This window comes from Cariama cristata, unplaced genomic scaffold (genome assembly GCF_000690535.1).
Source record: "Cariama cristata isolate BGI_N322 unplaced genomic scaffold, ASM69053v1 scaffold6952, whole genome shotgun sequence".
NCBI classification, from domain to species: domain Eukaryota; kingdom Metazoa; phylum Chordata; class Aves; order Cariamiformes; family Cariamidae; genus Cariama; species Cariama cristata.
This window is the reverse complement of record NW_009602011.1, coordinates 6,143-18,977: the sequence shown is the minus strand read 5'-3', so window position 1 is coordinate 18,977 and position 12,835 is coordinate 6,143. Positions and strand designations below refer to the sequence as shown.

General features: G+C 39.8%; 1 protein-coding gene across 1 annotated transcript in view; it reads right to left on the bottom strand.

Annotated features, from left to right (window-relative positions):
• LOC104157264 (sodium bicarbonate cotransporter 3-like) overlaps positions 1 to 9,925 on the bottom strand; it is a gene marked incomplete at both ends in the record, with an annotated part of 40,592 nt that extends 30,667 nt beyond the window's left edge. The window contains one exon of the mRNA XM_009694547.1: positions 9,844 to 9,925. Coding sequence (XP_009692849.1) covers positions 9,844 to 9,925 — 82 coding nt within the window. The remainder of the gene's footprint in view (positions 1 to 9,843) is intronic.
• Positions 9,926 to 12,835: the final 2,910 nt, after the last annotated feature.

Here is a 12,835-nt window from a genome sequence, read left to right as displayed (position 1 = left end):
GGGAAAGCAAAAGTACTAGGTTCAAAAATAGCTGCATTACTCACCGCAACCCACGCAAAGCTCCCCAGTGCAACGGAGTGACCCACGACTTACTGCAAGTGCCCTTATCGTCCCTGTTAGGGTTTTTGTTTTCGTTTATACATTCAATTAGCAAGTACTAAATTACAGTTTTATATATGTAGTTCAACAGTTTTATTCCTCATCAAAGTGTTTGATTCTTTGCCGCGACTATTTTCTCCTAAAGGAAACTCAAATATATTTCTAGTAATAGAGCATTTTATATTATCAACTTGTTTTAATATCCTTATTAAGCCTGTTTTAAGCACGTGTTTCGATCATTGCACAAAAAAACCCACGCAGGTGATTACTCTCTAGATTACTGTTTAAGATTTTACTTTACAAAAAATGAGAAGGACTTCCACATTTTGGTCTCTTGCCGTTCCCGTAAATTAAGACAAAAATCCCACGCTGCCTTCTGTACTAAAGAACAAACAAAAATCCCATACAGTTTTTTCAAGAGCATCCACCTTCAACAATTCACTCTGCTATTGCAAAAACCAGCATTTGTAATACCGTGGCCATTTCCACAGTCAAAGACCATGTTGTTGCACGGAGGAGAGGTGGAAGAAGGAAAGGAGAAGTCTAGCTCCTTTTACCAAACCGCAGTCAGACTGAAATTTTGTTTCAGTAGAAAAGTTTGGAGGAGAGCAGATATGCTGCAAAGGGACAGGTAAAAGCTAGGGAAAACAGAGGTGAAATAAGTAACAAACCAAAGGTGTTTTTAAACCACCTGTGACCATAGCAAGTTGTTTTCCTCCCAAAACACCCTGACCTCTCCGCTATTGCTATGTCCAGGTGCCTCATAGCTGCCCCAAGGCACGGCCAGCTTGGTCCTCAACCCGGGTAGCCAGCCCACAACCTGCAACACTCAGCATTACCTCCTACTCCAGAAGGAAACTTCAAAGAAAGTGCCCTCTCACGACACTGACAGATTAAGGTACCCCAAAGACAGGGGAAGAGGCTAGCAATGGGTCATCCCGCCCTTCAGCCCCCGTTGCCCATCAGCGACTATCGCGCGCACGGCTATTTCCTCACGTCGGCACCGTCTGGCAGGCAAACGTACGACAAGAATACCTTCCCCAAAGCACTTCTGTATATGCGAAGTGATCACACCGCTACACCTCCAACCGTATTTTGGGACTAACGTGAAATGCTGACGAGCAAGGTGATTTTCAGCAATTACTAAGTACAATGCGTCACAATCCAATGTAATTATATCAGAATAACTTCAAGGAAAAAAAAAACTGCGGGTTTTTTTTTTTTTTGGAGAAAGCATGGGGAGTAGCAGCACAATGGACTAACCAAATGTCTGGCTGTTGCAAACACCAGCTTATGAACGCACTAGACTGTTCCTTAAAACCAGCTCTTTCCCCCGTTCCCCCCATATCACAGGCATTCATAAACAATCCCCACTGGTACCTAGGAAATCCAAAATTGCTGCTGTTGAGTATACAACCATGATTACCCAAAAACGTGCTGCAGGGATATTCAACTCCAAAAGGCAGGGCAAAACTGCATAATAAAAGTGGGACAAGTTTAACCTTAATTCTAACTCCACAAAGCAAAGCACTGAGAAGCCCTCCAAAAATAAAGACAGCTATATTGAGTATGTCTGTGTTCCTTTAAGTTTCATTATTTAGATAGGAATATTTAATGTTTGCAGATGGACACAGAAAGATTTACTTACAAACACAATTTAAAAGGAAAAACAAAACAAAACCACAAAACAAAAAAAATTAATTCCCAATTAATTGGGCAAAACAACTTACAGTTCCCTTCACCCTGGCCAAAAAAAAAAAAAAAAAAGGGGGGGAGAGCCAGAGGGGCAAGTAATACAATAGCAACGGAGAAAAAATTAACTCTAAAAAAGTTGGAATTCCTATTACTTGCATCAGTGTTATTTCTTAAAGGAAAACAATCTTTTACTTGAATATTGTTTTAAAAAGCTGGAAAGGTACAATTATGTGACCTTCAAAGAGTTATTCACGCAAACATCTGTACCACAGTACCACACTCAAGCAAAGCTTGTTACAGAATCACTTTAAACCAATAATCAACAGAATTAGTAGACCGCCCGATACTAAATTTAGTAGTACAAAGCTCAAGAGATAATTGTTCATTTTAATCTAACATGACTTTATCCAAGCTTAGCTGTTCAAATCCACCAAGAGTATTTACTACTTAAGGTCCTTATCAGCAAGAAACAAATTTAAATGTTAGGAGCTTGCTACATGTCTCCATCACATGGCTGGTCTTACTCCAAAAGTCAGTTGATACCAAGTCCGATAAAGACGACAGAATAGAAATGCTCTGTTTAAGTCCCCTGATTTCTCCCCAAAGCCCCTAAGAAAATGGTAATAGAATACTTCCAAAGTCCAAGAGAGATTAAAAACATGCATCCAAAAATGCTCTGATGTGGCAACCTTGTAAGTACAATTCCACACAGAACTTTCTTTTTTCTAACCATCGTTTTGTTAGCTAGATGCCTTTTAAGTTTCATACAAAGAAGGGTATTCTTCCCCATGTTAACAAGGGAAAGCAAAGAAAATCAAGTTAATATCCATGTGAATTCTCAAATCCTGTTACTTAGAAGTTTGAACTGCAGAGACCGTCTATTAATTACGGTTGTAAGGGACATCTGGAGATGGGTGACCTGGTCCAATCTCACTCAAAGCATGGCCAACTTCAAAGCTGAAGCCATCTTTCTGATCAGGTTGGTCAGGATGACTACCAGCCAAACTCTGAGTATCTGGAAGGACAGACACTCTACAGCTTCTCCGGGCAACCTATTCCAACGTATAAGAACACACTGAATGGAAAAAAATTTCCTAATATCCAATCAGTACTTCCAATACTGCATTGTGTGTGTGGTCCCTCTCATCCTTTCACTATGCACCTCCCAAAAGAGTCTGACTCCATCTTCTCGATAAGCTCCCAAGAGTCTGCTGAAGATGAAAACTTTGTGACTAGAATTACTATTTTTCCAAAAATCTTCAAATAAGAATCTGAAGATAGATCATTTATTTTAATCAAATAATGTCATAATCTGCCTTGTCCCAGCATGGAGCTTTCCGGTATGGAAAAACTGGAGGATCTGCAGGAGAGATCCTAATCTGTTCCTTAAGACCATAAAACGAGGAAAAAAAGCAGCTGTTTGATGTTTTCTAACACACCCCCAAACACATTTCCCTAGTAGGAAGCATTTGAAATCTATCATCATCTCATTCCCTGACACTAATTCTCCTTACATCACAGAAAGTACTCGTACGCACAAAAATAAACTCAATTCTGTCACAGGTGTTCTCCAAAGGCAGAAACACACAAATGGGAAAAATAATCTTAGGTGGCTGGAAGAAGTAAAGAGCGAGAACCAGAAAGTCTTTTCATACCCTAAAAAACTTCACAGTCCAACTTCACAGTTCCAAACTTCACAGGTCTTCTCCAAATATTCTCTGCTCTGGTGACACTTCAGAAACGAGCTGAATCCCTCATTTACACACACACACTCTTTTATTTGAAGTTAATTTATAATGAAAACTCTGAAAATGCACTCAAGTCAGTGATCCACCGCAAATACATACTACTACTATGCTAATTCTCCAGTTTTCTAATTAAAAGTAACGTCATATTTCTGAAGTATGCAATTAAATGTACAATTTAATATTGACAGTGAATTCTTAGTGCAAGATGCAACTAAATATGTCAAAATAAGTAGTATTTTAGCTTATTTTTTGAACTTCTCTCACACAAAACGTTCCCAAGAAACAGTCAAATTATTTTCTAAGGAATTAATGTAATAAGAGTGAATATGAAACATTTTAATACAATCTTGGTCTTCCACGCATGAATTGACTACTAAAAAGCCCTATTATCACCAAGGAACATTTTTCTGTGCTTTGTTAGAAGAATTATTTGACAAAAATTATGTGTTTTCAAAATAAAACATTTGAAATAAAATTTTCTAACCAAACGCATATAAAGGAGTAAAGAAAATTCTTCCACGGGACAGTTACATGCCATAGCTGGAGCCCAAAGGTTCTCCACAATGCAGCGATTTCAGAATCCGTTAGGCCTCCTGGGCTGTATTCTGCAATCTCCTGTTGCTCCTTGTAGTTAAGTATATCTGAGAATATGCACTTTGTACCAAAATACTTGGACAGATAAAACTGAGAAGTGTAATCCAAAAAATGTAGTATGCATAGCGTACGGTAAAGCAGCGCAGAACTGTTTTCTCACTCCACAATCAAAGACGGCATCCCATTACGCTGACTAGCAGAAGCAGTGCATGCCAGATTTCTCATTACACACAGAAGTGATTTTTTTTTTTTTTTCCCCTGACTTAAAACCAAATACAAGTTGGTAGTGGCAGTCATAAGAGAAAAATGCACTGAGTATTTTGATTTGAGACAATCAACGATATTCAAGAAGGCGTTATCAGTCACTCCATCAGATGTGCAGGCAGTAGCAGCAAGAGGAGAAGCGTAGTGCCAGCAGACGGAGGGCTCCAGGTACGGGAGGTCCACCCCAGGGCTTGCGACCCACTGCCAGCACCCATCTCCCTCGCCCGGAAAGGAGCCGGCCCTTGGCACCTGTGGGAGGGGGGCACGAGCTGCCCTTCTGTCCTACATCCAAGTCAGACCGGAGTAGGGCCCCACGCTTTATCTGAGCTGAAGGTTCTTGGTCTGGCCTGTCTCTGCAGCGGAGCTCAGGAAAAAGGATACACACCCAAGATAATTTCAAAGAGTTGTTTCTGTTGGAAGGGAGAAAAGCTAGAAACACGCAATTGGAGCAAAAGTCCCATTAAGATCCTTCATCCGCTAATAAAGAAACCAACGTTCTCAGCCCTTCACAGATGACACACCCTGTAAGGACACGAGGCTTCCACATTCCTAACACTGTGCTTGTAAAGCATTTCAGAAGAAATATTTGCAAGAGGAGATTTTCCCCCTTCAGCAATGGCTCACAAATACATTCTCATTTTGCAAATTTGATCACAACTCTCTTGTACAACCGCTGCACACATCTTTAAAGGGACCAGCTTGCCCCCAAAGGCATCTATTTCCTGATATTTTAAGCCTTGAAAAATATTACAGAGAGAATCCTGCCTCATGTAAGGGTGACCTTTTGAGAAAAGCTCAAACTATCACACTTTCTTTATAAAATAAGAAATGTTCAGAAATTAAAAAAAACCCACAAACAGAAAAACCACCTCACACTTTAAAAGCTTTAACTGCTGTGAAACGTTAGCTTTCAGTGATTTGCAAACAGAGAAGTTAGCCATTACGAAAGACTTCTGACAACAAGTTACTGGTTTAGCCAATTTTGGAACAACTGATTTTAAAAGGGACTAAAAACAGTATGATAAATGTTACGAAAAGCTATCAAGAAACAACAGGCTGCAGAATCAAGTATAGTCTCCGGTTTCTTCCATCTCATCTCAAAAATTTTATATTTGAGCAATCTGGGGCCATCAAGTTCACCGAAAGTTTTAAGTTTCAATTGGTGTTGTTTGGTCAGACTTCAATTCTATGGCCGTACTACTTTAACAACAATTTTACGTCTCTTTCAGATTATAAAACCACAGCTAGTTACCTTTTTATAAAATTTCTGACGCAGTCAGAGCAGAAACATTACATAATGTTCTCACACCTAAAATAAGTTTAAAATCAAAAAATAGTAGAGGATAGTTTATGTCATCAACTTTTAAAAAGCACTGCTTCCATCTTAGTCTATTTTACATTAAATATTTATTTTACAGCTTTATGTAAAAGGCATTTGTTTTGAATGGCATCCATTTTAAAAACAACTCTGTTTTAAGAAGAAATGCTAAAATTAGCATGGACATTTCCCAAAAACGGATTTTAAAGATTTAAGTATAAGCAAAGTTATTGTCTGCTGCAGATGTTCTCATGAACTCCTTCAAGTTTAAACACTGACTCACTTTGAAAAACCATTACTAGAAGACAGACAATGTGACTGGAGACTTTTCTCTGTTTTGGAGGGTGTATTAGATAATCTAGCCTTACCTGTTAGAAGTTGTAACAATTCAAGGGTGTGCATATTCAGTACGGCCTTCTACCTCTACAGAAAAAGTAGCTGCATATTGAAAAACTTATACCTTGCTTCATCACCTCCTTCAAAGATTATTTTCAGTCAAAGTTCAGTATTTATATAAAGATCTTTTACTTTAAAACTAGAAAACTAGCACGGAGACACACACTCTTGACCTCAGATTGTTCCTGGAGCAAGACTCCTGTTATGTGTAAACTCCTTGTCTTTGCTACGCCTGTAAGCAGTCTGCTAGGAGTAACAGAATATACCTCTTTTCCCTTAAACTGTATCTAGTAAACGTATCCTCAAATCGAGGTGGAAAATTAACTACACATTGAAAAAGATAGGTCCTGCTAATATCAAGCCAAACATATTAACTCAGGCTTAAGAAAGCTCTCCTTAAACATGGCTCTTAACAGAAGATGCCTTTTACAAGATGGCATGAAATATCTCTGCCATTACTATTCTTGCCTTACTTCCAACTCCTGCCTTACTTTGTTATTACTCTCACTCATTGCAGTTTGAAGAGTCTGGCATCAAGTTAAGAACATTAGGTGCTCTTAAAAATGTTATTTTAAGATGTTATTCCCACTTCCAGCTCTTCCGTAAACTGGCATTTGTTATTTCAAAAGTAAGGGCTTCAGTAAAGAGCAGTACCTTTATTTAGCAGATCCACAGTCTGCCCACAATTGCAGTTTACCATCTCAACCCATTTCCCTTTTACAGGAAGAGAGTTACAAAACCCTCTCGGTCTGTGCCTAACCTTTCTAACCTAAACTCCGTCACTCCAGATACGCACCACACTTTCCCAGCCACCATAAACAGAATGCAGAGCTTGGGAAGCCCTAACTCCAAGATCTACTTTCCCCTTCAGCATCTAGCCTGCTTTCCATTAGTATTTCAATCACAAAATTTCCAGAAAGATCTAATACTTACAACTCCAAGAAACCTTTGCTTTAGTAGTAGCAGCAGCAAAATTATGCCTTCTAGAGCATCAAACCAATCAACGTAAGTTTGTACAGGCTTTAAAGCAGTTAAATACCACCTGTCCACGCTGGTTCTTAAAGGTTTGGTGCTTCACATCATAGCTGAACTGAATCAACCGCTTGCTGCCTCTCCTTGAAAATGAATCGACACACATTTCTGGAAAGGGTCCAAATTCCTAGAACTCCTTTCCAAGTCACCAGAAAAACGAGATGGAAGACTAGACTGAAACAGTTTCAAGTCTTAAACCACTTATAATACTCAATGCTTGACTATAGGGTGTTCCTAGGCCTGCAAGAAAATGTTCAAAAGTTAGTAGTGAAAAACAACACTATCCAAAGGTGGTTTTTACTGCTTACAGCCAACAATTCCCTCTCTCCCCTTGTAAGATTTTAATACCAGAATAAAAAACAAAACCCCAAAATCCCACGTATCTAATCGTAACAGCTTATAAATAATGATCTCAAACAGAACTGTAACTTCACTTGAGTTTATTTATCCTCTAAAACACCCTGAATCTGAAGAATCTCTTTTGGTGAATCTCAGAGAAGTGAGCTATATGACTCACAGACAACTGTACTGACATACCTCTCTCTTTCGTACAGGAAAGGAAAAACTTCTTGCTCTTACTGTGGAACATTTCCACTGATAAAAGTCAAAATACATGCCGTCCCTCCCTTTCCCCGTCCTACCATTAAAAAAAAAAAAAGACACGTTTTCCTACAAATATGCAAGATACTACAACAAAAAAAATATATATGTAATTGCCAAAAATAATTCCTACTTAAGTGTGAAAATGCATGTATATATGAAGCTTCAGATATATGATGGTCCTACTGGAACACATTCTTCTTGTCAAGATACTTCTTATTAGTTATTTGTTTAACCCCTGTAGAGCCAGCCCTCTCTCGCGTTGAGACACACACACTGGGTCACTCCAAAGGGAGCAAGAGGTACCCAAAGGAAAGGTAAGGCTGCGCGGCTAAGAGCAAGATGAGGACAGCGAGATCTCCTCGTCTTCTCCCTTCAATAGCTGTTATGTTGACTCAGTTGCTCATGAAACAGAAGTCTTGGTTTCACCTTCATTTATTCTTTGGCCATGGGTAAGACAGGGGTATTTTCCATAGTCAGCAACACAAGCGCTTAAAATGCCTGGAGCAGCCTGAACCCCCCCTGCCCTCCCACCCGGTACCCTGTGTAACTACAGCGCTGTGCTAGCTGAAGCACTCCTGCAATGTGCCAAGAAGGAGATCGGGGAAGCGATGCGGCTGCACGTTCCCATGGCCCTTCCCGTGTCATTCCTCATGGTTGAGGCATTACAGCTGGCCATGCTGCTGCACGGCACGCTACTCTCGCTGAACGCCCGCTTCCCCTCAACCCCTGCCTCCCTGCAACACACACGCATGCTTTTTCTGGGTCATCTCCCACAGAAAAGCAAGAGAAGGAAGCGAAGGAGGCAACAGCTTAAATCTGCACTGAAGATTTAACTGCAGAAACAGACGCGGCACTGGTTTCACCGCAGCCCAACCCTATCTACGTTGGCACTGTTGCAGCCTCTACCGCTGCACCTCTCAGCCTCATAGTCACCCTTCCGTCCTCCGCTCAGCGATGCCACGCATCCATCTGCGTGGCAAATTGGTCTCGGGTGCTCAGCTGTTGAAATCTTTCTTATTATTTTCCTTTGTCAGGACTGTTACATTTTCTGCTGGCTTATGGTACGGTCAGACAAACAGCAGCAGCACAAGATGGAAAGCAGTCACAGACTGAAGGGAACAGAGCAAGAACAACAAACAACTTTAATCACTTTAAACTGTCTCGTTAGACCACAGGATAAGAAAACATGACAGCAACCTAAATCAACTTTTCCCAGCTAGAAACTGCTGCTATAATGGCTCTCCGGTGTTCTAAAGCAGTAAAAGTCAGTACTGCGAGGGAATACTACTTAGTCAATGTACTGATAGTCTTCTAGCATTTTGCAACTGTTATTTAAGCTTCAGAGCATTCTATGTGAAAGGTGGATAAATAAGATTTTAACACTGGATCTCCCTAGCTTTTTCCTCTGGCTTCACTAAATAGCATCCATGAATCTTCATCCCAATATAATTCCTTTTCAAGTCTTCGACGAAGTATCTGATTTTGCATTTTGGTACACGAAACTAACTCAATGCCATTTTTGTTGCTAAATGCAGGATCCTGAGTCCAATAACGAAGACTAACAGGACTCCATAATGCTTGACCTGACTGCAGACTGCAGAAAGTACAGCTTACCACGGAACTAGAAGCACTGTTATCTGTTCAGGCCCTGAGTATTTAAAGCGCATGACCACGCTCACAAAGATACTTCACTTTCAGAAAACAACACAAACATCTCCCTCATGGCCCCCGTTTCCTGCCTTTTGATTCTGCAGAACTTGACATCATTCATGCTGGGAAATTACTTACCAACAGCAATCAGTTTTTCAAATCTACAGGCTCAGAAGCAAGCTCTCCTTGGAAAGCTTCATAATACATTTTTTAAATATTTTTTTGTGTGACAGACTGGAATAACAGCAAGTATTTATTAGCATGCACAGAGACAAAAAGCAGGGCACGTCACCTGCCATTCCCTGGATTTAGTCCTAGAATTTCAAGATGGCCATAAAATTCTGATTCCTTTTAGCAATACTGGTTGCACTTGAAGGAAAATAGATCTTTTATCCCGAGGCAAAAAATGCACATTAAGCAAACAGAAAACCACCACAAACTTACTCTCTAGTTCTTCTTTCTCGAAGTTTGTATTGATAGTAGAGCTGATTTTGCCCATATCCACAACAGCTTCTTCATCATGACCCTGAAGAAACAAGACACAAGTTTTAACTTAAACTAAACAGAACTAATTTTTCCTAAATTCCTAAATATATTCTGCAGCTCTGAAGCTGTTTGTCAAAGTTTTCTAAAGCAATGCATTTTCACCTCTTAGAAACTGCGAAAGAAAATGTCATTGAAAAATCTGCCCATCCAATTCTTCAAGAAAACATTAGCCTATATTGAAGGAAAAACAGAGTAAATCAACATATGCACTAAATACCATGCCATTTCCTTTTGTAATGTCCTTGATTTCATCGTATCAAAGATCAGGACATACATTTCAGGAGTGCAATATTCTTTCAGTTTTACATTCAATGGCAATGAATGTACTTCAATAAAGTAACTGGTAAATTTATAAAGAGTTACATAAGTTAACATTCAGAGATCTTGAACCCATTTGCTTAGGGGACAACTCCTGTGTGTGATTTTCCAGCACAAACAAGCAGCTTTTGTGAACCAAAGGTTATACAAAGGGGTGGCAAAAGAGTTAAGTTACCCAACTGGCAGGTCTCTCCTAGACCAACAGTTTTGGAAAGATCAAAAATAACTGTTTCACTCAGGTTTCAACAGATGGCTCGTTAACCACACCCCTGTCTAATTCACCAGGTTTTATGCACAAAGTTCAAAAACAGCAGTTGCAAGACGATCTGTTCAGATTCCATCGTTACTGAAACCATACCACCCGTAACGCAAAAGCACAGTATTAGAAATAGATATAGGCTCAAGAACAAGGCTTCTCTCTGAACGTGGCCTCTAATCACATTTAGTACATCACTAAAGCAGACCTTTAAACGCTGCCTTTCGCACAGTCTTGACAAAAACAAGCTTTAAAATAACTGAGCAGTAGAAATCTCATCATCTCATCTCAGACTTGACATCAAAACAACATTAAAGTTGCCTTTCTCCAAACGTTTGCATTCCTTAGAATACAGCCCGCTTTTACCAGCGCACAAGTGACAGCCTCCTGGCAGAGGTGATCTCCCAAAGAACTGCTGCCTACCCTAAGAGTAACGCTTTACTTTACATCTAACTACGTGTAACGGCAGGACACCTGCTAAAGAATACTGTCCCTGCTCTTTCTGCTCCCTTGGGCACACACTTTTTTCCTTAAGTCAGATCTATCCATCATGAAGTCAGATACAAAGAGCTGAAGCAAAGGATTTTTTTTTTTGTTCAAAAACAACTTAATTAGTTTTCTGTTGGACCCGTTCACCGAAGTCACTTTTCTTGTGGCCATACGACAGCTAAATCCATCACAAATAAATCTGTCTGATCATTGCTTCTGGCAGCAGTCCACTGGTGCATTTACATTGATCAACGTGGGATCTGCGATAACAGTTTCATGGGGATAAAAGGGAACCCTGAATCAGGAGCCTTATAGGGACGAGGAACCCTAACAGTGTTGACATTCACCTAAACTTTGATCTTAGAATTACTCGATAATGCAATGCTTTATATATAGAACAGGTTTTGTTATCTCATGGGGAAGTCACAAGGATGGAAAAACAACGTACCTGTGTAACAGCTACAAGCTAAAACATACTGCAGCAACCCCCATCAAAAGAAAAAAAAAAAATTGAACACCTAACTCCTTAGTCTTAATAAAGTCTATTGTGCATATATACACACCAAAAAATCCAAATCTTTCTTTGACTATGGAGGAGAGCAGATTAAAGAATATGAAGATGACAGATGGGATGCATAGGAAAAAAAAAATTTTCAGATGAGATTTAAAAAAAAAGTTAGAATCAGTTAGACCACATAAAAAAATAGAAGCAGCTGGCACTATTTAAAATGAGCAAGTTAAAAAAGAAGAGTGGCACATGGCAGAACAAACCTCTGAAAACTAAATAAAGGTCAACCCCGAGCTGTGTCCCCAAAGAACGGGGTTTTCAAGAAAGGCATTACACCGTAAGGTAACTTGGTCACTACTGCTGCATTACAAAAGTAGAGTTTTGCATTCATGTTAGAAAAATCAACACTTTTGCACACCCCAGACAGCTACAACTTAAAAAATTCAGGCGATTAAACCAAAGTCGTGTCTGATGGGCAAATCCGTGCAAATGTTACAAGGACCTGTTGATAAAGTAGTGGCTGAAATTTAAAAAGTGTCATGGTAATAAGATGAGGGGGTGGGGGGGAAGAGTAGGATAACCACTCCGGAGGTAGGGAAAAAAAAAAAACCACACACACCACACAGTTGCAAAGTCGAGTCTTGGCTCTTGTCTTTACTGAAGATGGCTTCTTCCAACACAGCTTGGGGAAAAAAAATTTCATATGCATAAACCCAATAGCAAAAAGAGGTCCCTAAGCAGCAGCAGCATTAAAAAGCTTAAGTTAACCATCTTTTGAGGCACCAAAGAAGTACAGCACAGCATTTAACTTCATTGGTAAGGCCGTAACGCTACCAAGGAGGAGTCAAGCACACCTGGCTTTCCCATCTGTCTCAGCGACACAGAAATAGAAAATTATTGGACTGTAGTACACTCAGTTCGCAGAAACAGATAGACACGCAAATCCTGCACGCTACCAGAAAACTCAAAATAGAGATGGAAATAGATGAAGTATTACAAATTAGCTTAAGTGTCTTATAATATGAGAGAGAAAACACCCTAATATTAGGAAAACTGCCATCAAAACCTCTTCCACAACTAGCTTTGTGGTTACAGCCACAGACTGCAGAAATATCCTGTACCTAAACCCCCCTCCAACAGCCCTTTTAGGACACTTGGAAGCTTGCCAAACACAGCTTTTGAGCAATAAAGAGACAAAGTTTTTCCTCCAGATTCTACAAACTACTGCATGCTGGTAGAAAAATCACACATGCATTGCAGAAAATACGTAAGATACAAGAAAAGATTTTTATCTCCCGATAACATTTTGAAACTGTACT